The 23,423-nt window shown below is 42.2% G+C and overlaps 1 protein-coding gene across 3 annotated transcripts in view; it reads right to left on the reverse strand.

Annotated features, from left to right (window-relative positions):
- Positions 1-23,423, reverse strand: part of PPP2R2B (protein phosphatase 2 regulatory subunit Bbeta) — a gene marked incomplete at both ends in the record, with an annotated part of 458,963 nt that overhangs the window by 415,335 nt on the left and 20,205 nt on the right. For 2 of the 3 annotated variants that reach the window (XM_081230517.1, XM_081230515.1), the window contains one exon: positions 18,606-18,854. The exons of the other annotated variant lie outside the window; for it this stretch is intronic. In XM_081230517.1, the coding sequence (XP_081086643.1) occupies positions 18,606-18,684 (79 nt within the window). Of the gene's footprint in view, positions 1-18,605; positions 18,855-23,423 lie in introns of those variants that run through there. 3 annotated transcript variants of the gene reach the window in all.

Genomic DNA, 23,423 nt, shown 5'->3' on the forward strand with positions numbered 1-23,423 from the left:
AAAATTTTAATTTTCTATCTGGTTATTTGGCATCATGAAGACAGAATCATGCTGAAGCACTTTGTAAAGTGTCTTCAAAAACTGTTGCTTCTGTTCTACAAACTTTCTTAGAATTTGATTTTTCTATATTAATATCTTGGGGTATGAAATATGGTTTTTTTAGTATATGGATAATCAACCTTGATGTAAAACCCATTAAATACAGTCACACAATCATATCATTAGGAAGGCTGTTTTTTTGAATCAGTACTGATTTAGTGATGCCTTACTTTGTGTCTAGATCAGCCAATGGTGGGTGCAAAATATTAAAGAGATCATTAACAAATATTATTAGGCTATTTAAATGTGTCAGGAGTTTTACTAAACACTTTCTATGAATTAGCTCATTTAATTTCATATCAACCCTTTGAGGAAGGTATTATTATAAGTCCAGCTTTATAGATGAGCAAACTGTATGTCAGAGAGGTTAGTATGCAGTAGAATCAGATGAACCCAGGCAGTCTAACTTGAGTCGAAACATGCCAACATACAACTCTCCAAGAAGCCTACAGTTCTTTGGGGAAAAAATATACATGTATGCATAAAACAGTTAAATCACAACAAAAGGAGCTGTGGGATCAATGGTCTATGAATGAGGCTAAATAGGCTCACTTATGTGACACCATGGTGTTAAAAGCAGATGAGAGGAAGGTTGGGCTTAACATATACACATTACTGTATATAAAATAGATAACCAACAAGGATCTATTGTATAGCACAGGGGACTATACTCAATATTTTGTAATAACCTATAAGGGAAAAGAATCTGAAAAAGAAAAAATATATATACATATATATATATATATATATATATATGAACTAAATCATGGTGCTGTACACCCGAAACTAATATGACATTGTGAGTCAAACTATACTTCAATAAAAAGAAAAAAAAAAAGCAGCCAAGACTCAAGACAGAATGACTCCTGGCATCACAATCTAAGGGAAACTGAGCTCCAAGTGATTAACTTGTGGACAAAAAAGTAAGTATGATGGGAACATACCCTTGACTCTGGGAGATTATATATATGGACTCAGATTCTCTGTCAACAAACACTCTGAAATTTCCTTGTGCAGTAGTTGTCTTTGCCTCGTTTCTAAAAGAAAGTTCTCCTCAACACAATCTAGTTTGTCTTACAGACAAGCAGCTGGCAAATCGAGGGTGTGATATTACGTGCTGTAAAGAGGTATTGAGACTGGCCAATTCTTATGCTCCTGTGCCACTTAGGATTTCATTCCGAGTTCCTCAGGATGGGTTTTTGGTGTGGATAAGAGTCTTATATTGGGTGGTGTGTGTGTGCATGTGTGTGTAGGGTGAGAGAGGAACAGTTGTGTGCCATGGGGAAGTGTACACGTGTGCCATCTGGAGAACAGCACTGTGAACCACCAGTCCCCTAGGAGCAGTATGAGGAGAGATGAGTCAGGCCAGGAATAGCATTTCCTGAATGCCCACTCACTGGCACATTGCCAGAAGGTTTTATTTTCTTCTTTAGGTTCTAATCTTCAGATTCATATGAAAAGATGATATTGCTGAAGCTGGTGATGAGACGGTTTTTATAATAATTAGTATGATTGATTACAAGACTCTAATCTCCTGAGGGCAGGGACCAGGTCTGTTTTATTCACCATTGTACACCAATATCCTGGCATGAAGTCAGGACCTAATGAGTATTTGTTGAAAGAATGAATAATAAATGAATGTAATATTTTGTATTTATTGAGTCAGATCCTCTCAGTGAATCATTGCTCTCCTGGGTCACTGAGAAGCTGGCAACTCTGATTGCATTAAATATATGGGATGTTTTTAGAAGCAAGGTCTTCTGACCCGTTAGCAACCCCCTCCCTGGTATTTTTTTTTTGGGGGGGGGGTGGTATGTAGATATCAATTCAATCAACAAGCTGTTACTGAGCTCTCCTGTTGGAACACTGTTAGGGGAACTGGGGATGGTACACTGAACAACACAAACAAGCCTTTGTTCTCTTAGAGGTTCCCTTCCTGTAGGTTAAGCATCATAATAAATACAGGGATAATATGACTGGTGGTAATAAATGCCATGAAAAAGCAAGGAAAGGAGAAAAGGAATGACGGATGAACACGGTTGATATAGTGTGGCCCCAACCATCTCCCCTGAGGAAAGCATCATCCAGGGCCTAGAATCAACTTAATGGGGATTTCATGAATCCCACCTCTATTAAGTTACACTGGAAACTATTCAAGGGTTTCAATGGTGCCCAAGTCTTTCAGATGTTGGGAAATTATTTTCCACTTGATTGTTCAGAAATCTATTCAATGAGTGACTGGTGGGGTGAAAAGAATGGCAAAAGTGATCAAGAAAGTGCACTTCTAGAGGATATGATGGAGGGATTACCATAGCCAACATGCTTTGAGCACTTGCCCTGTGTTGGTAAGCACTGTATGTCCATTACCTTAATTTATTACCAAAAGATTCCCATGCAACAGGCACTATTCTTATCCCCCTTTGATGGCAAACAAGGCACAGAAATATTAAGTAAGCTGCCGGCAGTCACTCAGCTAGTGGATGGAAAAGTCCAGTTGGAGCAAGACAGTCAGACTCCAAGGCTATATCATTAAGTCATTCCCTTGTAGAGTTAAGCACACTGTCTCTAGAATCCAAAATTTTTAAACTACTAGTATACACTGTTTCTTTGAAAAGTATAGTGAATTATAGGACTTAAATATTTGAGAGGATTATTTTTAAACAAAGCTACCAAGTCTACCACAGAAGGATACAATATTCCACCAAGACCCAGAATTTATTTCAGCCTCCAGGTCTTTGCACTTGTAGGTCCCTCTGCCTGGAATGTTCTTCCCTGGGCCCTTTGCACAGCTGGCTCTTTCTTCTCAGTCAAGCTGCAGCTCAAACGTATTTCTCTCTGTCTACTCTATTCCTATCAGGATGCCATTTCTGAGTCAATCACTATACCACTGATCCTATTTTTATTTTCTTCCCAGCCCTGATCACTATTTGAATGTTCCTGGTTATTGATGTCTACATATGGTTACCTGTTTGCCCAACCAGAATGCAAGCACCACAAGGTCAGGGGCAGAAGCTGCTTTGTTTCCTTCCTGAAATTTCTCTGGAGCCTGAACCCTGCCTCGTCCCTCACAGAGGCTTTAAACACATGTGAATGAATTCATGCTCTCCCTGGGTTCTGCAGCCTCACCTCCCAGAGGGCTTTCCTTCTACAGAAGATCATGCTACTGGCGGCGTCTGCCCACCATTCTGTGCAGAATTAGAGCACCAGATGGAGAAGGAGAGATCTGCACCAGAGGCCTGAGAAATACTGGCCAATAGGCACCCAAATGAGCTGTGAATGTTCTGAGGGCTGCCAAGGAGACCAGATAGGAAGCTTATTTGCCAGCAGACCAATTTGGAGGGTATTTCTATAGTTAGGTAATATGCAAGGTCATCATTTAAATGTTATCTGAATCTCCTTATTTTGGTCTTGTTTTGTTTTCGCTCCCATCTTATTTGGGGTCTGATGCCTTTAGTGGTTTATCACCTATCTCCCCTGCAGAACTGAAGGCCATGAGAGCAGGGATCCATCTATCTGTATACCCCTAGATACTCAGTGTCTAGAACCATGATAAACCACGATAAACACATAATAAACACATTGTAGGTGCACAAGAAATATTGAATAAATGGACCAATAAACGAGCCAACACTCAGTTGTGTCTGTGGAGAAAGGCAGGTGGAAGACCACAATAGAGTTAATGTATATTGAGTCCCTGCTAAGTCCCAGACACTGTTCCAGCTGCCTGGAACCTACCTTATTTCAGTTATTTACCCTGTTAAGTAAGAAGCTTTGGGAGCCCAGTTTATTTTTTTTATGTTTTTAATTTTAATTTTTTAAACATCTGTATTGGAGTATAATTGCTTTACAATGTTGTGTTAGTTTCTGCAGTATAACAAAGTGAATCAGCTATACGTATACATATATACTCATATCCCCTCCCTCTTGTATCTCCCTCCCACACTCGCTATCCCACCCCTCTAGGTCGTCACAGAGCACCGAGCTGACTTCCCTGTGCTATGCTGCTGCTTCCCACTAGTTACCGGTTTTACGTTTGGTAGTGTATATATGTCCATGCCACTCTCTCACTTTGTCACAGCTTACCCTTCCCCCTCTCCCGAGTCCTCAAGTCCATTCTCCATGTCTGAGTCTTTATTCCTGTCCTGCGCCTAGGTTCATCAGAATTTTTTTTTTTTTTTGTAGATTCCATATATATGTGTTAGCATACAGTTTTTGTTTTTCTCTTTCTGACTTACTTCACTCTGTATGACAGACTCTAGGTCCATCCACCTCACTACAAATAACTCAGTTTCCTTTCTTTTTATGGATGAGTAATATTCCATTGTATATATGTGTCACATCTTCTTTATCCATTCATCTGTCAATGGACACTTAGGCTGCTTCCATATCCTGGCTATTGTAAATAGAGCTGCAGTGAACATTGTGGTACATGACTCTTTGTGAATTATGGTTTTCTCAGGGTATATGCCCAGTAGTGGGATTGCTGAGTCATATGGTAGTTCTATTTGTAGTTTTTTAAGGAACCTCCATACTGTTCTCCATAGTGGCTGTACCAATTTACATTCCCAACAGGCAAGAGGGTTCCCTTTTCTCCACACCGTCTCCAGCATTTATTGTTTGTAGATTTTTTCATGATGGTCATTCTGACCAGTGTGATGTGATACCTCATTGTAGTTTTTATTTGCATTTCTCTAATGGTTAGTGATGTTGAGCATCTTTTCATCTGTTTGTTGGCAATCTGTATACCTTCTTTGGAGAAATGTCTGTTTAGATCTTCTGCCCATTTTTGGATTGGGTTGTTTTTTTGATATTGAGCTGCATGAACTGCTTGTATATTTTGGAGATTAATCCTCTGTCAGTTGCTTCGTTTGCAAATATTTTCTCCCATTCTGAGGGTTGTCTTTTGGTCTTATTTATGGTTTCCTTTGCTGTGCAAAGGCTTTTAAGTTTCATTAGGTCCCATTTGTTTATTTTTGTTTTTATTTCCATTTCTCTAGGAGGTGGGTCAAAAAGGATCTTGCTGTGATTTATGTCAAAGGGTGTTCTGCCTATGTTTTCCTCTAAGAGTTTTATAGTGTCTGGCTTTACATTTAGGTCTTTAATCCATTTTGAGTTTATTTTTGTATACGGTGTTACGGGGTGTTCTAATTTCATGTATCTGTCCAGTTTTCTCAGCACCATTTATTGAAGAGGCTGTCTGTTCTCCACTGTATATTCTTGCCTCCTTTACCAAAGATAGGTGACCATATGTGCCTGGGTTTATCTCTGAGCTTTCTATCCTGTTCCATTGATCTATATTTCTATTAAGGAGCTAAAATATATAGAGTGGAAGATGCCTTTCTTCTTTCACATTGTAAAACTGGGTCTTGCTGGGGAAGTGGTTCTATAAAATGAAGGTTGGGTATCCCTGGGAGCCTCAAACTTTAATCAATTCACTGAGGTCTGTGCTGTATCAAAAAAATAATTTTGTACGATGCCCAGAGCATGTCTGAGGATCAATAGAAAATTGTAACTAAAGCCTTGGCCACTGCTTCACACAGAGGATCGTTTCCATTTATCATCTCAGTTTGACTTTATCTGAATGGGAGCCAAAAATACAATTTCCAAACAGAAGACTGGAAATGAGTACAAATGAAGTGAATTTGGAGGAAGCTGTTCCCAGCATGTACAACCAACTTCGCTTGGGTCAGTGAGACGGGGAAGAGGAAAATGCAAGTTGGCACAGTGGCATGTCTGAGATGGGAGTAGGAGACATTGGAAGACAATTGGTTCAGGCAATATTTGACTGCCCCATAATCCCAGCTGAGCTCTACACAGTCAAGTTCAGCCCATCACTTAGTGGCACTGAAGAGGCACAGTATGGTGAAACACATGTTACATACCCTGGTCCTGAGCAACCTTATTAGGTACCCAAATGGGGGGAAGATAGCACTTATGAGAGTATTCTTGAAAGCTTAATACCAGATAATAGTCTTTTCAGCTGATTCTGTATGTAAATAGGGCCAATTTCAAAGAAAAATTAGCTTCCTTTTAAAAACCATAAAGTAATAGCCCCATTCATTATACATACCTCGCTCAGCCACTGAAAAGTACCTCAAAGCTGGTTCTCTCCTGAGGGCTTATCAAGACACAAGTCTGCTGTGTGAAAGGAAGGAAACTCTTTACAGGGTATCCTGGAGGGCTTTCTCCGTGGACTTCCATATAGAGTCTCTACTCAGATCAGCCTGTCACTCTAACATATCCACAGGATTGTTAGGAACTGTCAAACCACTTTCAAATGGGGGTACTGAGGCCAAAACACTGCAGTGAAGCCACAGGCTGTGTGTCAGTCTCAGCTCTGACACTAACTAGCTGTGTGCTTTTGGATGGTTCACTTCATCTCTCTGCCAGGTGGAGGGCAGGGCTCTGAACACGGCTGCCCTGTCTCTCCCAGCTCTAGCTATCCATCTGGTTTGACACAAATTGCCAGGACCAAGGTGGTGCCCTGCCCCACTCACAGGCTGCAGCAGCCATTCGGAAAACGGCTCTGTGTGCTCAGGCAGTGGAGGAAATGAATATTGACCCTTTGCTTCTGAGTTCCCCTCTAAGACCCATCGTTGGCAGGTCTGTAGTCATGCAGTCTCCAACTGAGATTTAGAATCAGGGTGTTTACAAGCAGGGCACCTAACCCCCTTCTCTTGATCAGCATCCCTCCCTGAGGCTAAATCTAGAGTCCCTGCATCTTGGGCTAGATATGGAGGGAGGAAGGAAACCATGTGACATTCAGTGGTGTTGCCTATATCGTCTATACTCTGTTATCCTAGGACAGTGTTTCTTGAATTACTGCACTTGAGGTTTCTTCCTCAATAGGTTTTGGAGTGCGGCTTAGAAATGGGGGTTCTTGGGCTCCACTCTGGTTCTACTGATTCCGAATGTCAGCGGAGAGTGTGTGAGCCCCCAGATCTGCATTTTAAACTAAGCACTCTAGTTAATCTTATGTATGCTAGCATTTGGGAACCACTGTGTTAGCGGAAGGGAGGCCAAAATCTCACGGGTCCCTCCACTTGCCTGTTCTTGTTGCCAGCCACGATGATTTGTCATTTGTTTCCCACCACCATTTATCACCACCTATGTGCCAGATCCAGTGGGGAGCAAAGGCTCAAAGTACCTGCTCTCATAGAGCTTATGGTCTAGTGAGAGGAAACGACGATAAACAAATGCAAACATCTAACACCTGAAGCAGTGAGCAAATCTACAAAGTAAAAGCAAGGTTGAGTGCGGGGAGGTGTGTCCTTTCAGAAATGGTAGGCAGGAAGGCCTATCTGAAGGATGACATTTGTGCAAAGCCTTAAAAGAAGTGAGGGAGAGAATAGTGGGGTTGGGCGAAGAACATCACAGTAAGAGGGAACGGCAATCTTAAGCCTGTACACAGCATGTAAACCATCCTCATGCACATGGAGAATTGTCTTGATGGTTCTGAGAAATAGATTTCAGCTCAAATTAAAGATGGAGGCATGGGCTTCCCTGGTGGAGCAGTGGTTGAGAGTCCGCCTGCCGATGCAGGGGACACGAGTTCACGCCCCGGTCCGGGAAGATCCCACATGCCACGGAGTGGCTGGGCCCGTGAGCCATGGCTGCTGAGCCTGCATGTCCAGAGCCTGTGCTCCGCAACGGGAGAGGTCACAACGGTGAGAGGCCCACGAACCGCAAAAAAAAAAAAAAAAAATGGAGGCATGGTCAGCACTCTCCTGAAGTTAAATAGGCAGCTTGGGCAGGAAGCAAGCTTTTCATAGCTATGTTATCAGGAACATAGCTGTGAGGGGGTTCATGGACCCTGCGAATGTCCCTGAATCAGAGGTCTTCTCCCAAACGGAAATTCTGTGATTCTTTCCAATGGGATGAAAACAGGTGGTCTGTAACTAAATTGTGTTGCCTTTAGGCAGGGCTGGAACACACAGTGATACACTCCATGATAGCCAATATCATGCCTTTGTGGTTAATGGTACCTACTTGGCTCCTGCAGGATGTTACATTTGTGGTTCCCACCATAAGCTTAGACGTTCTATCATCTGGGTTAGAGGACCATGAAAGAATGAATTTATAATTAAGTTAGGACGTGGCTTCATAACCTTTGCTCCTAAGACTGACTTTTGGCCAACAGTCCCCTGAGAGGACCACCTTGCTGTTTATATATAAATATACGCAGCTGAGCATATGTACTGTTCCCTCCAGAGGCTTGGATATAGCAGCTATTTTGTTGAATAACATGATATAAAAACATTCTTAGTGGTTTTGTCCTAAGACAGCCTTTCTCTTCCTTCTAAATATCATGCTTTGCAAGTGCTGTGTCTGGAAGAGGAAACACACTCTATTTTTCAATGCCTGGAATGTTTACTGCCTCTTCAAAATACAGCCTGGTGTGTTCCTGACATTGCTCATTTAGAATAACAATTTCTTTGTCTGGATGTCAAGCCAATGGCCAGGTTTCCGTGTTCATAAGACTTTTAATAAGACACACATGCAACTTGAGGAATTTGGGGCGTACTTAGAACCACCTACAAGTCTACAGCACTACAACAATAAGGGCTGCTTCAAGCAAAGCAACCATGTATCTCTGTTTTGAGTGGCCTACTCCTTAAAATATGTCCACCCCCTCTTAGCCTCTCTAATCTATTATTACAGCAGTCAGAACAGTCTTCTCATGCTACAAATATGGCCAGGCTTCTTTCCCCAAGTTCACACCCTTCCATAATTTCCACTTGGTCTTTGGATCAAAACCAAACTCCATCATTCACAACACAGAACATGCAGGGTCACAGCACTCATAGCCTCAGTCTCCTCCAAACTCCTTCTTGGTCTCTGTGCTCCAGCCACACTGGCCTTCCTTCAGGACCTCACATTCACCATGTCCCTCTGGTGACAAGACCTTGAAAACATGCTCTCCCCCTTGCAGGGAAGATTCTCTCTCTTATTCTGCCTAGTTAAATTTTACTCATCCTCCAGATCTCAGCTCAAGTGACACTTCTTCAGGGAAAGTGTCCTGGTCTTCCTGCGCATTACAAACCCCTGTTAGACCTTGCCCTAGTTCCATGTCCTCTCCACTGCAGCATTTGCCACAGTTTATATTCATTTGATTAGTTTATTTGTCTTCCATCAGGGCATGAACCACATTTATTTTTACCACCAGTGAACCCATTGCCCAGCCAATATTTGACATATAACAGCTATATTATTTAAGTGTTTGTATTTTTTAAATAAATGACAAAATAAATTAATGATGTCTCTTGCAAGGAGGTTCACTGACTAATGAATTTGCTCCTAACATTTTCAGGTAAGTGACATTCCCAAGTATCAACAATAGGATTCAGAGAGGGCTTTCAGGTGCATCTTTGAATTTATTTGTCTCCCATTTGCTTTCCCTACCAACTGTGCTGTTTCAGACACTTGTGAAGACAAAGGCCCTGGCCATCTTGGCCCATCTTTTCTCCCAGCTCAATCTGCCAGTGAAGAAACAATGACTCAGAAAACTAACGGGCCAGACTCTAACAACAGTGATGATTTCACCGCCAGTGATTTCTCTATTAGATTTAAAAAATTGAGTCAAAATGAAGGAATTGCCTTGGGGCACAAGTACCAAAGGCAAATAATGAATTCAGAAACACAAATCAGAACAACACTGACAAGTGTACATTACAGGCAAGCACCAGAAAAGGTGATACAGGTTGAAAGGAACAAAGAATGAAAAAAGGAAGCTTTTTCTGATGGGAGCATGAAGAAATGGAAGGAACCCAGGATTTGCAATCAGACCAGCCTGGTGTTACCACTGGTGAGACCTGGACAAACATTCTGTCACAGCAAGTACAGGGACCGTCCATTAAGTGGCTACCAGCACATGCTGCTCGATACCTTTAATCCTTACAATAAACATGAAAAGGCAACATTATTTACTTCCATTTCACCGTTGAGAAAACAGACACTCAGAGGATAAATAACCTGAAGTCATGTTAGGAACTCTGGTTTATCAGATTCCAAAGCCAAAGTCTTTTCCAACTAAATATCTCATCTCACAAGTCCTCTCTCAGTATCTTCACCTGGCCAGGCTTCTTTCCTGGCAGAATTGTTGTGCTAATTATCTCCATGTGATAATAATACATGCAGAGTGCCTGAAGCCCGGTTGGCTTTTATTTAAACATTATTTGCTGTCCTTCCTATTTCTTACCCACTGTCAAATTCCTTATGGATTTTTATTAGCAACTCCTGAAAATGGGGTTACCATTCCCTGTGAGGTGATTTTATATGTGGAGACTCAAGAGGGGGACCTACTTCACAAAGCACCTCTCATTTAATTTCACACCAGCACCACCAGGTTTTTTTATATTGCCGTTTGAGGCACAGCAGGATTAGCCATTTGCACAAGAGACAGCAATGTCAGAAGAGAACTAGAGCCTAGTCCAGACGACTGACCCAGGATTTTTCCTGTCACCACATCATATCAAAGCACTCAAGGCAGGAGTTGATTTCAGGGGTTTCCACTAATATGAATCATATTAATAATAACAACAGCTAACAAATTGAACGGGTACCACACTACTCACTTTGTAAGAATTATCACATTTACTCACCAAAGCAACATTTTGGTATGTGCATTATGTTTATCCTCCTTTTTATAGATGTCAAAACTAAAGCCCCCCCAGACTGAATAACTTTCTCTATATTAGGTAGATGGTTTAGCCAATACTTGAATAAAACATCTCGAAGCAAACTCATAGATACCATGAAGCCGACAAACGCACAGTAGAGGTTCACTGAATGTTTAAGAGTATGACACTGACCTTGAATCTTCCCAGGACAGCCGCTTATCTGCCAGATATCTTGACCAAAAGCAACCTCTTCTCAGTGGCAGGATTTCAGTCTGTCATTTCAAAGGGATCCACAACTGATCAACCTCTTTCTCCCAGGGCTCTTCCCTTGAGCTCTGAATACGTTCCTCCTTCATGGCTGTTTATCACAGACTCAGCTTCTGGCCTCTGATTGCTCCTAAGATTCACCTGGGGAAACTTTAATACCCAGGATTCCTGGGGCCAACTTCCAGAGAATCTGGGGCGGAGACAGCCCCATGCCTTTGCCACAGCTGATTCTCATGCACGGCCAGGGCTAAAACCTACTGTTAGGGTTGTGTGCCTATGCCTTTCTCTCTCCTTCAGTTTCTTAAAATAGGGATGAATCTTTTCTATCTTTGCAGTTTCCATGTGCTGAGAACAGTGCCTGAATATTGTGGGCAGTGGTATGGGGCAACTAAGAGCCTGGCTGCTGGAGGTCAGGTAGTCTGGGTGCAAACCCTGATCTACCACATATTAGCTGTGTGGTTTTGAGTAAGTTACTATATAATTCGATGCCTTGTTCCCTCATCTGTAAAGTGAGAATACACACCAATACTTGTGATGTTTTTGTGAGATTTATGTGAGGTAGGAACTATAAAGTATTTAAGGTAGAGTCTGGCACATAACAAACCCACAAACAATGCTAGCTATGTAGATAGGCAAAAAATTCAATCCACATGGAACCTTAATGCCTATATGTGACAGCTGTGGAAATGCAGTGTGGGATGCAAAACATAATAACATTAAGTCCAGTTCACTGAATATTCACAGGCATCATGCTAGGTGTTTACCAACATTATTTTTTCACCTTCATGATAATACTTGGACATGTTATTATTAGAGAAGGAAATATACCAGGTAAGTAACTGAAGGTCACCCAGCTGGTAATTATCAGTTCTGAGATTGGAACTCAGGTTCATCTTGTTTCAGAGCTCACTCTTTCCACGTTATCACTAAGACTTCATATAAATGTTGATTCACATCCATCCACTCAATCAATAAGCATCTATGCCATGCTTACCATGGGCTAGAAACTCTTCTAAGTACTGGAGACACAGAAATGAACAAAACAGAGAATGCCTTTGCTTTCATGTAGCTTATATTCTATAGCATGACAAGACTGGTGACAAATAAGTAAATGGATATATAACATGTCAGGTAAAGATAAGTGCTATGGAGTAAAAATAAAGCAGGGTAAAAGTAACTGGGGAGTGTGTGTTTGTGTATATGTGTGTGTGAGAGAGAGATATTTTTTTCCATCTGGCTACATTGTAACCTTTTTTCTTTTTTATTGAAGTATAATTTATGTACAATATGTTACAGGTGCACAATATAGTGATTCACAATTTTTAAAGGTTATACTCCATTTATAGTTATTATAAAATATTGGCTATATTCCTGTATTGTACAGTATATCCTTGTACATTATTTTATTTTTTATTTTTCTCTTTATATTTTTTTGTAGCTTATTTTATACAAAGTAGTTTGTATCTACCCCTATATTGCCCCTCTCCCCCTCTCTCTCCCTACTGGTAACCACTAATTTGTTCTCTATATCTGTGAGCCTGTTTCTTTTCTGCTATGTTCATTAGTTTGTTGTATTTTTTTAGATTTCACATATACGTGATATCATACAGTATTTGTCTTTCTCTGTCTGACTTATTTCACTTAGCATAATACCCTCCAAGTCCATTCATGTTGTTGCAAATAGCAAGATTTCACTCTTTTTTATGGCTGAGTAGTATTCAATTATGTGTATATGTACCACATCTTCTTTATCCACTTATCTGTTGATGGACACTTAGATTGCTTCCATAGCTTGGCAACTGTAAATAGTGCTGCTATGAACACTGGGGTGAGACATTTTATTTTAGATAGGAAGGCCAGGAAAGTCCTCTGATAAAGAAACATTTGAGTGATGGATGTGATAAGATGTGATTGGATTCTGGATAATTTTTAGGAGTTTAAGCCCAAGAGGATTTATTGTAGAATTAGAAGGATGTGAGAGACAGAAGGAAATCAAAGACAACTCCAAGGTTTTTGGCTTGAGTAATTAGGAGAACAAAGTTCTCGTTTACTGAACTGGAGAAAAATGCTGGACCAACAGGTTTTCTTTTTTTCTTTTTTTTTTTTTTTGCGTTACACGGGCCTCTCACCGCTGTGGCCTCTCCCGTTGCAGAGCACAGGCTCCGGATGCGCAGGCCCAGCGGCCATGGCTCACGGGCCCAGCCGCTCCGCGGCATGCGGGATCCTCCCGGACCGGGGCACAAACCCGTGTCCCCTGCATCGGCAGGCGGAATCCCAACCACTGCGCCACCAGGTTAGCCCAACAGGTTTTTCTTGAGAGGAAATCAGTGGCTCTGTTTTGAAATCTCTGTTGGACGTCCAAGTGGAAATATTGGGTAGGCAGTTAGATGTACAAGTCTGCATTTTAGGGAGAGGTTGAAGCTAGAGATGTAAACTGAATAGATGATACTTAAGACCATGAGATCACCTAGGAGCAAGCATAGATTAAGGAGAAGACTGAGCTCTGGGCTCCAATATTTACAGGTTGGGAAGATGATAAGGAACAAGCAGGGGAGTCTGAGGAGGACTAGCAGTGAGGGAGAGGGAAACAGAGAGAAAGTATGGGTCTTGAGGCCAAGAGAAGAAACCCTCTCAAGAAGGAAGCACTGATCATCTGTGCCTACACTGTTAAGAGATGTAGTGGCAGAGACCTGGCAAAGGATGATTGGATTCATCAATGAGGTGATCACCGGTGACTCTCACTAGAGCCACTTTGCTGGAGGGATGGAAAGAGCAGACTGGAGGGCAAGACAGGGTGACTGTGTATAGAGGACCCTTTCAAGGCATTCTTCTGAAAAGGGGAGCAGGGAATGAGGCAGCAGCTGGAGGGGGATACAGGGTCAGGACATGACTACCTAAAGTGAGATGATTTACAGTATGTTTGTGGACCGCCACAAAAGATCCTGTGGAGAGGAAAGACTTGGTGATAGCAGAGGGAGAGGGGCCGAGTGCAGGAGTGAGGGGCTTGAGTAGGGGTCAGGGGTGGGATCCAGCTCACAGAGGGAGGGCTGGCTGGCTCACTGGCCTTAGATGAAAGCAGGGACAGTTCATCTATTGTATGTAAAAATGGAAAGCAAATTTTAAAGGTAAAGCGGTGTCAAACAATGTAAGCTTCTCTCTCACTTAATCCTTACGATAACCCCTTCAGGTGATGTAATATAATTTTGTTACAGAGAATCATAATGTGCATTTGGGAAAGACTTTCAATGTAGGTGTGTATTTGTAACAATGAGAAAATGAGTAGTCAGGGAACACTGTGGGTAGAAGTGTGTTTGGACGTGGGCCCAAAGTGGGTTGGTTCTAAATACGTGAAAGGGGCTGAGAAGAGAAAGCCAAAAACATGAAATATAAGAATTCCATAAATACATAAAAAGACACAAAATAGAGCAAAACCCTTTCTTAGCCATGTACCTTGGAACCGAACTACATGGATTCTAATCCTAGCCCTTGCACTTAATAGCTGTGTGACCTTGGACAAGTTACCTAACTTCTCTGTGTTCTGGTTTCCTCATGTTTAACACACGAGGACAGTAACAGTACCTACCTCATAGGATTGTTGTGAGGAATATGCAGATGCACCTGTACCTTTATCCATGTACACACACAGTGCAATTGTGCCTAGCCAATGGAAAACACTGCAAGGTTTACTTCTAAAAGTAAAGAGCTAGAAAAATGTGTATTTTTTACCTCTCTGTGTATGTGGAGACTTCCAGCAGCTCTACTTCTGGGTGTCATTGGAAGATATTTTGCTTAAAAAAGTTTCCTCCTCTTAAAGGAGCATTGTTGAAAGAAGACAGGTAAGTTTATTCATTCACTCTGCCATTCAGTCCTTCATTTAAGAAGAATTTCTTGAGTGTCTACTCAGTCAAGCTCTGTACAAACCAGGTTTCAGAGACTTAAGATGAAGAGGGTAGGATCCCCGTGCCCAAGCTGCTCTGGGCCACCAGGAGACAGACATGGACATAGACTGTTTCAGTGTAAACCTGAAGGCTATTCTCACATTGATCCTCAGAAGGAAATGTGCGATGTAGGGGCAAGGGCACTGAGTTTTGATTTAGACTGTTTGGACTTGAGTCTTGTCTCTGCCACTTTCCTAACCGTGGCTCTGGGCAAGGCGGTGTGTGCCAGTTTCCTCATCTATAACATGGAGATAACGGTGTCGGACGCAAGAGATTGTGTGAGGGGCTAGTGCCTTCAGCACATAGCCAGTGATCCACAGGCTTTGTGGTACTTACTACTGCTTCTCTCTCATTTCTTCTTCTCACTGTGACTGTGGTTTACATGACTCATGATAACACCTCCATCTTTGGAGTTGTTGAGGAAGTCTTTCTAGAAAGACTTGACTGAAACTGAGTTTTAAAGGATGAACAGGGTTTGCAGCATGGAACCATGACCAGACAACTCAGGGACAGGATATGGCATGTGGCAAAGCATATTACCCTTTAGGAAAAGAAAGTGGCTCTACTAATTTGTAATAACCCCAATAAAGGCCCTCCCATGTCAGGTGCCAAATTAGGTCCATCAGAGAACATTAGGCAAGGTTCCTCATACCTCACTGGTCTCTCATTCCTATGGGTCTCCCCATCCCCTCTGTCCTGTCTGGAATGGTTTCTTTTTGACTGTGATTGGGATTTTGTTCCTCTAGTCCTGAAGCCATTTTGCTGGATGAATCCTTTCCTGTCAGGGGGATGGAGTTATGTACACACTTTGAGATCCATAGAGAAGGGAGTACAATCGTTGTCTTCTCAAAACCCTATTTCTGCTGTTTGTGCATCAGCATTATTTACCTGTCCTTTTTTTCTGGTTGTGTCTTCTCATTTCAGTTAAAGTAGAGCATGGTAATAAAAGCAAATCCCTCAAGTATGGTCACCAAAAGCTCCCCAACCCACAATATTTAAAACAACTAGCATTCACATAAGAGTTACATATTGTTGATTTACCCTATGTACAATGTGTTGCTGTATATAATGCACTTAGATAATGCCTTAGATGTCGTAAATACAATACAAGTGCAGTCTGGTTATCATCATCATCATTATCATCACCACCACCCTGTGTATGGCATTCTGAATGTATTTCTTTGCATGTTTTACAAATGAGGACACTTAGGCTCAGAGAGGTAAAGGAACTACCCAACATCACCCAGTTAGCATATGGTAGAGATAGGATTCGAAGCCCAGGATCTTCCTGTGTTGAGAAAACAAAGTCAAGGCAAAGCTGAGAGGACAATGCTAGTCTTCTCAGTAGGACGGTTCCATCCCCAAAGCAGCCCAGGAATTGCTAAAGCTCTTAGAATTGTTCTATAATTACTCTTAAGGGGAGGATTTGGGTCATTTGGATTTGTTTAATTTTCACAGGGACAGACACAAGTTATCCATTCTTGACTTTTTCAATTAAATAAAATATGAAGTTCCCAGCCATAACTTTTCCAGAATAGACTACAGAGTGACATGATTGCTAACAATATAAAAACACAAACTCAGATTCATTCTGACATCTTTTTCTCCACAAACTCTAAATAAGTGTAACAAGTTTCTAGTGACACTGTGATGTGCTTGAGGAAACCACTTTGTTGCTTAAGACAGTACAGTAAATAACAGAGACTTGAATATTTAAGAAAGCACATGGTGTGTGGGACTCAAACATGATGGCATGTTTCATGTAGCAAGCTTTATGAAGAACTTTAATTATCGCATTTAATTCTTAACGTCCTGGGAGTGGGTCTTTTAATTTCTATTTTAGAGATGAAATCGGGCATAGAGCAATTAAGGGACTTGGCCCCGGCCGCTTGGTATTTAACTCCTGCCTTTTCTACTGTGCCCCTGCGCCTCATCCCTGATTTTAATGTTTTCCAGATGCTATTTTCCTTGACCATTGTCTTCAATAGGTTTACAACAAATTCAGAGACAAGTCTCCCTACTCCCACCCCTAAATCTGATGATAGTTGGTGATTCAGAGATGGTTTGCTTTGACATGAATAAAATGGGGTTTCCATTTTGATGGCATAAATCAGTTAAATTTGATTAAAAACACAGTTCAAGAAAGTTCTTGTGTTGGTGGTGTTTTGTCTGTATTAGGTAGGGTCTTTACTTTGATTCATATACAAAACAGCAACTGAATAGACCAAGTGTTTGGCTTCTCAAAGTTTTAGCTGGGAGGAGAGGACAGGGGACCAATCAGAAACGACTGAGACAGCTTCCTATATGAGTTTAAGTCTTTGTATTTGGAAAGTTCCTCTGGAGATTTCTATCCATGTTACTCCTTATTTCTCCCCAACACATACTGGCTGAATTTCTCTCTATGAGGGAAGAAAGATTTCTCAATGGGCCATCTCCTTTAGCTACTAATAAAATTTTAAAGAAAATATCCAATTTTTAAAAAATCTACGAAATATCAACGTCTATGGAAAATACCATCCTCAGTTTCAATTCAAGGGTGATTCCAAACTTATACTCCCTTTTCTTGGGGGGTACTGATTAAAAAGCACCTTGTGGTATAATACATGCTTCTCTCATTTTATATACACAGCCCCCAGTCCCAGGCTCCTCCTGTGAGGATGAGAAGCAAGGGTGGGTTTTCAGAACAGGCTGTTCGCCAGCTCAGTTCCGGAAGAGTGTGTCTGGACCCGAGGCGTAGTTGCCGTTCCTCACCATCCTTAGCCCTCTTCCATCGAGGACCGCTTGTAGGACAACCCCTAAGGCTGAAAAACAGCCAGCTAGTGGCTTTTCTTGAAATTGCTCTTTTCCAAGGATGTGTCAGGTCAGAAGAAACAGGCAAATCACACATAGAAGATGCATGTCTAGCTAGTCACTCTAGGAACATTGAAACCTGCTGTGCTTAGTTGAAAGGGAATTGCCAGGATGTTTACAAGGCACACACACGTGCACACAGAAACTCCCCCCTCATGTGTGCATATCATGCTAGGTTAGAGGGCAGCAGAGGAGGTGCCTTAAAGGACCAGGAACTGGGGAACTGTTTATACAAGATTCAGCTCACCCTCGCCTTAAGGTATCAACTTAGGACCCCACAAACCACATTTCCAGCAAGCACTGAAATTCAGCTGCGATCTTCCTGTCCTGCACGCCAAGTACAGACCGAGCAAATCAATCCAACAACCAACGCTCCTCAGTCATACAGTAATAAGCTCACTCTATTTTGCTAATTGCTTTCTTGGGCATACACCAAGTTATTAAAAGGACAGTGACAAAACGGAGAGCTTGGATAAATGTATGTGGCAGCATCTATAGCAATTGTTCTTCCCCTTTAACATTAGTTCCAGTTACTTGTTTGCATGTGAAGGAGAACAAGGGAAATTGACAAAATATTTCTAAATTATTTTCTACTCAGTTGTATCAGTTCTGAGATCACCTCTGCAATATTATCCTGCTCTTCAGAAAATACTTTCCTTGGAGAAGACAGACTGATTTTAGAAGCAGATCTAAGTCTGTGAGATACAAGCTTTTGCCGGGCACGACAGTCATCTAGTAGCTACAGAAGGCAGTATCAGCAGAGCCTGTGGGAAGTCAGACACCAGCCCACTTTTTCCCACCCACCCAGATGCTCTCCCTCTCTGGTCTGTACCTTCTGTGTGGCAGCTGGAAGAGAGGATGGTATTCGGAGGTCTGAAGATGTAAGGCAGGTAACGAGAGAAGCATTTCATCTTCCAAAAAAAAGGAAAAAGAAAAAAAATCTAAATAAAAAACCAGTCTCCTGAATCCATAAGGATTCTCTCGGCCTTTAAAGCTGGCTACATCACCCACATGTTTATGGAGGCTCGCTCCCAGTGCTGCAAAGCTGGGGAGCCCAAGGAATAACTGGAGATGGGTCCCATTTTGCCATCAGCGCCAGGAAGCACTGCCTTACATTTCTGCATGCAGCTCAAACTCAGAAGCCCCCAAGCAAGCCGGGATATAGCCTCTTCATTGGCTGCAGCTCCTCCGAGCAGGATTTGCTGAGTAAGTCAGTCTTGCCTGTAAACACACGCTGAAATGCCCTGCCTGAAACCTCTCCCTTTTCCCGTGTGGTCAGTTTCTTTTAGCAATAGAAATCCAGCAGGATATGGGAGTCGTGAGGATAAGTGACCATCTCTTATTTAGCTGCAAGATCAGATGAAACAAAGACAGCATAGTGTTCCGCCCTGGAGAGAGATGGCTGTTAAAAGGAGCCACCCGTAATGCCATGGGTCTCAGGAATATTAAAGTACAGTGCAATGAAATGGGTCTCTGTCCCTGCTTAATCTAGATTGAGTTCTATTTTTTTTAATATGAAACCCAAACAATAGCACCATTTATCACTTAGGTGAAGCCAAAAGCTGGGTTGAGTAGTCGGTAACAGAGGGCTAACACAGACAGATCCTGTGCTCCACTACAGCTGTTTTTTCCTGCCAGCACTCACACCGAGGCAATAACTTGGTTCTGAGTTATTTGCTGTACAAATTTAAAGCCACAGCACAAGAATAGAGGCTAAACCCACATGAACTGGCCCTTCACCAAGCCGTGCACCCTGATGGCATATGACAATATGTAACGAGTAAGTTGACGCAAGGATTATACAACTTTACCAAAACTCTCACTGAGATTGCAAATGAGAGGGCAGGGGAGAACGGAAGAGGGAGAGGGAGAGGGGGAGGGAGAGGGGGAGTGGGGAGAGGGGAAGAGAGGGAGGGAGGGAGGGAAGGAGGGAGGGAGAGGGGGAGGGAGAGAGGGAGAGAGGGAGAGGGAGAGGGAGAGGGAGAGAGAGAGAGAGAGAGAGAGAGAGAGAGAATGAGAATATTAAAGGAAAGGACCAATTGCCAAATATAAATGATTTGGATTGGGGAATTGGTTTGGTTATGACCCAGGAAATAGTAATAACTTTGGAAACCTTACCACTGGAAGGTAAGCACAAGGCACCAGTTGGAGATTTATAAGTTCTGTCAAAGACACTAGTGACTATGATAAAGAGAAATAGATGAATGTTTTTGTGCTGCATTCAGAGGCACAAGGAAATGATTTAAATGGTCCTCAAAGGAAAACCAGTATTCCCCTGAGTGAAATTTTTTAAAATAAGATTTAATATAAAAGTGTGCCTTGAAATCTGATAGAATAATTTTTGAGCCTTTATGGGCTCTCCTCTTTACAAAACTACTTAACTTAGCATTGGAGAAATGTGCTGGTCTGCCCACAAGAGCAAAGACTTAGAGCCATAAGTGATTATAGTGTCAGTGCAGGCCAGGATGTACATCCACTCTTCCACCAACATGCTCTCTCCCTGATTTTTGGATCATTGCAACATGATGACAAACTACTGGTGGGGACAGGACATTTTAGTCCTTTGATAGTCATACAACCCTTCACTTCCTTAGACCCAGAGACCTGGCAAGGTTGGGCCATCCCAAGTAAGTTGCTGTTTAAACAATGCCTAAAAGGTCTGGATTGGTTTTGTGAATAATCTCAAAATCACAACAGAAGAGCAAATCCAGAGGCATCTTCCTGAGAGATACAGAACTCCTAATCCCTGATCAGTAATGAGTCAAAATGGAAGGAGTGTGGGCTTTGGGGTAAAGCGGACACAGTGTGAATCCCAGTGTGTTCACTCTTCGGTTGGGTAGATATAAACACAACTTTAACACCTGTGAGACTTAGTTTCTGCATCTATAAAATGGGAACAAGGTTTTCCTCTTGTATTCTTGAATGAAGGGAGATAAGCATACGATGCACCTGGTACATTGTAGACACTTGGTAAACTGTCACTGCCAATGCTGTTCTTACTGTGGTTGTTAGCCTTCTCTGAGCTTCTATGGCCACATACCAACCTCAGAGTAGTGAAAGAGCGGGTGTGGTTAAGAGGGTGGTGTGGCCATTAGACAGCTAGTGTTGAAGCCTACCTTTGATATTGACTTACTGTGTGATCTTGGGCAACTGACTCAACATCTCTAAGCCCCATTACAGATCTAGTAAGGATAATAATAGAACCTTACATGATATCATGAGGGAAAAATAGGATGGCTTATATGAAAGGTTAAACACGGTGCCATTAAAATGCCGGATTTAGTGCCAGGCCTACGGACCCTATCTACCCATCTGCAGAATGGGCAAGGGACAGGAAGGACAAATTGGAAATCTCCTTGGACAGGTGATTCCCATGCAGGTGGTTTGTTCTGCACCATTTGAACTGTTCAATGGGCTTTCGCATCTTTTTTTTCTCTTTGATTCTGAACAATCCCATTTTACAGAAGACAAAACTGGCTGAGAGGCTATAATAATTTATCCAAAGTCCAACAGCCCCCTGAGGAAGTCTAGTGTTTGTACACCAGAATCACTTGATGAGCTTGTAAAGAATGCAGATTTCACAGCCCTGAAGCCTATTGATTCAGACTCTCTGGGGATAGACAAGGAATCTGAGTATTTAACAATCCACATGATCCTTTAAAGTTTGAGAACTTCTGGAGTAAGGTATTTCATTTCATGCTTTGGCTTGAAGGGTCAGGGTAACAAAGTTTTTTAAACACCCTTCTTGTAAATCATTTGTCTCACCACTTTTGTCCAACAATTGGTTGCTACCTTAAGTTATATCAGGCATTAGACTGAGTGATGGGGATACAGGATATAAGATACCATCCCTGCTCTAATGCAGTACACTATTACAAGGACTAATAAACTATTATAATACAGCATTAAAGGGGTGACAGGAGGAAGAGGTTCTGAAAAGATTCTTTGGGTTTACAGAGTCCCAAAAGGTCAATGTTAAAGATCCATGCTTTTACTCAGGGTCATTCAGGATCACCCAGCGTCACTCAGCATCACCTAGGGCTGCCTAAGTTCATTCCGGAATCACCCAGAGTCACTCAGAATCACTCAGGATCACCCAGTGCCACCCAGGGTAACCTAGAGTCACCCCAGATCACCTAGGGCCACCCAGGGTCACCCAAGTCCACCCAAGATCACCCGGTATCAGGCAGTTTTGGTCAACCTGCTACATTCGCGTTTACATTCTAAGTGTCTGGTCCACTGGTAAAGGACGGATTGGCCTCCATCTCTGAGATTTTGTCCAAGTGTGTGGTCTGCAATCCAGTAAGAGCAATAATAATAATATGGTATTTGCCCAGTTAAAAAAAAAAAAGGATCCATGCTTTTGCATTAGGTATTAATTATAAAAAGTTCCTATTAAAAGGCAATTATCTTACTGAAGGCCTAGCAAATAAAGAGTTAGCAGTCATTTACTGCATAAGTGGAACTAGACTCTGATAGGCCTAATGTCATCACAGATAAGAGCAGGGCTACCAGGAGAGGATGGAATCTTTCTCAGGGGAGGGGAGGCTCCAAGGCAGTGGCAGAGGTGCCTGGAGGGAGGGCCCAAGAGCAGAAAGAGAAAGAGAAATGAGAAGCCTAGGAGGAGGGAAAGATAAAGGTGACCCATTTTAGGTGCCATGCGAGAAGGGCCTGGAGTCTGGCCCAGAGACAAGAAACACCCCAGATGACTTCCACATGCCAGGTTCCGACATCAAATGGCAAAAAAAAAAAAAAAAAAGGAATTAATCGGGAGATTGTTGAGTGCTGCACTATGGACCAGGCTGTTCCAAGCTTTCTTTAGACTGACCTCTTGGGAGATCAGAAGCAATCATTTTTGTCCTGCAAAGTCCCAGCTGGAGCCCTTGCCTTGGGGCCAATGAACTTGGGGCCTCCCAGCAGCCCATTCCCATTGGTCCCATTTATGTTGCCTTCTCTCACTGAAGCCCAACTCTTTTTTTTTTTTTTTACATCTTTATTGGAGTATAATTGCTTTACAATGGTGTGTTAGTTTCTGTTTTATAACAAAGTGAATCAGTTATACGTATACATATGTTCCCATATCTCTTCCCTCTTGCGTCTCCCTCCCTCCCACCCTCCCTATCCCACCCTCTAGGTGGTCACAAAGCACTGAGCTGATCTCCCTGTGCTATGCGGCTGCTTCCCACTAGCTATCTATTTTACATTTGGTAGTGTATATATGTCCATGCCACTCTCTCACTTTGTCACAGCTTACCCTTCCCCCTCCCTCAAGTCCATTCTCTAGTAGGTCTGTGTCTTTATTCCTGTCTTACCCCTAGGCTCTTCATGACATTTTTTTTTCTTAGATTCCATATATATGTGTTAGCACACGGTATTTGTCTTTCTCTTTCTGACTTACTTCACTCTGTATGACAGACTCTAGGTCCAACCACCTCACTACAAGTAACTCAATTTCGTTTCTTTTTATGGCTGAATAATATTCCATTGTATATATGTGACACATCTTCTTTATCCATTCATCCGATGATGGACACTTAGGTTGCTTCCATCTCCTGGCTATTGTAAATAGAGCTGCAATGAACATTTTGGTACATGACTCTTTTTGAATTATGGTTTTCTCAGGGTATATGCCCAGTAGTGGGATTGCTGG

Source organism: Mesoplodon bidens (assembly GCF_964165515.1).
Source record: "Mesoplodon bidens genome assembly, chromosome: 4".
NCBI lineage: Eukaryota > Metazoa > Chordata > Mammalia > Artiodactyla > Ziphiidae > Mesoplodon > Mesoplodon bidens.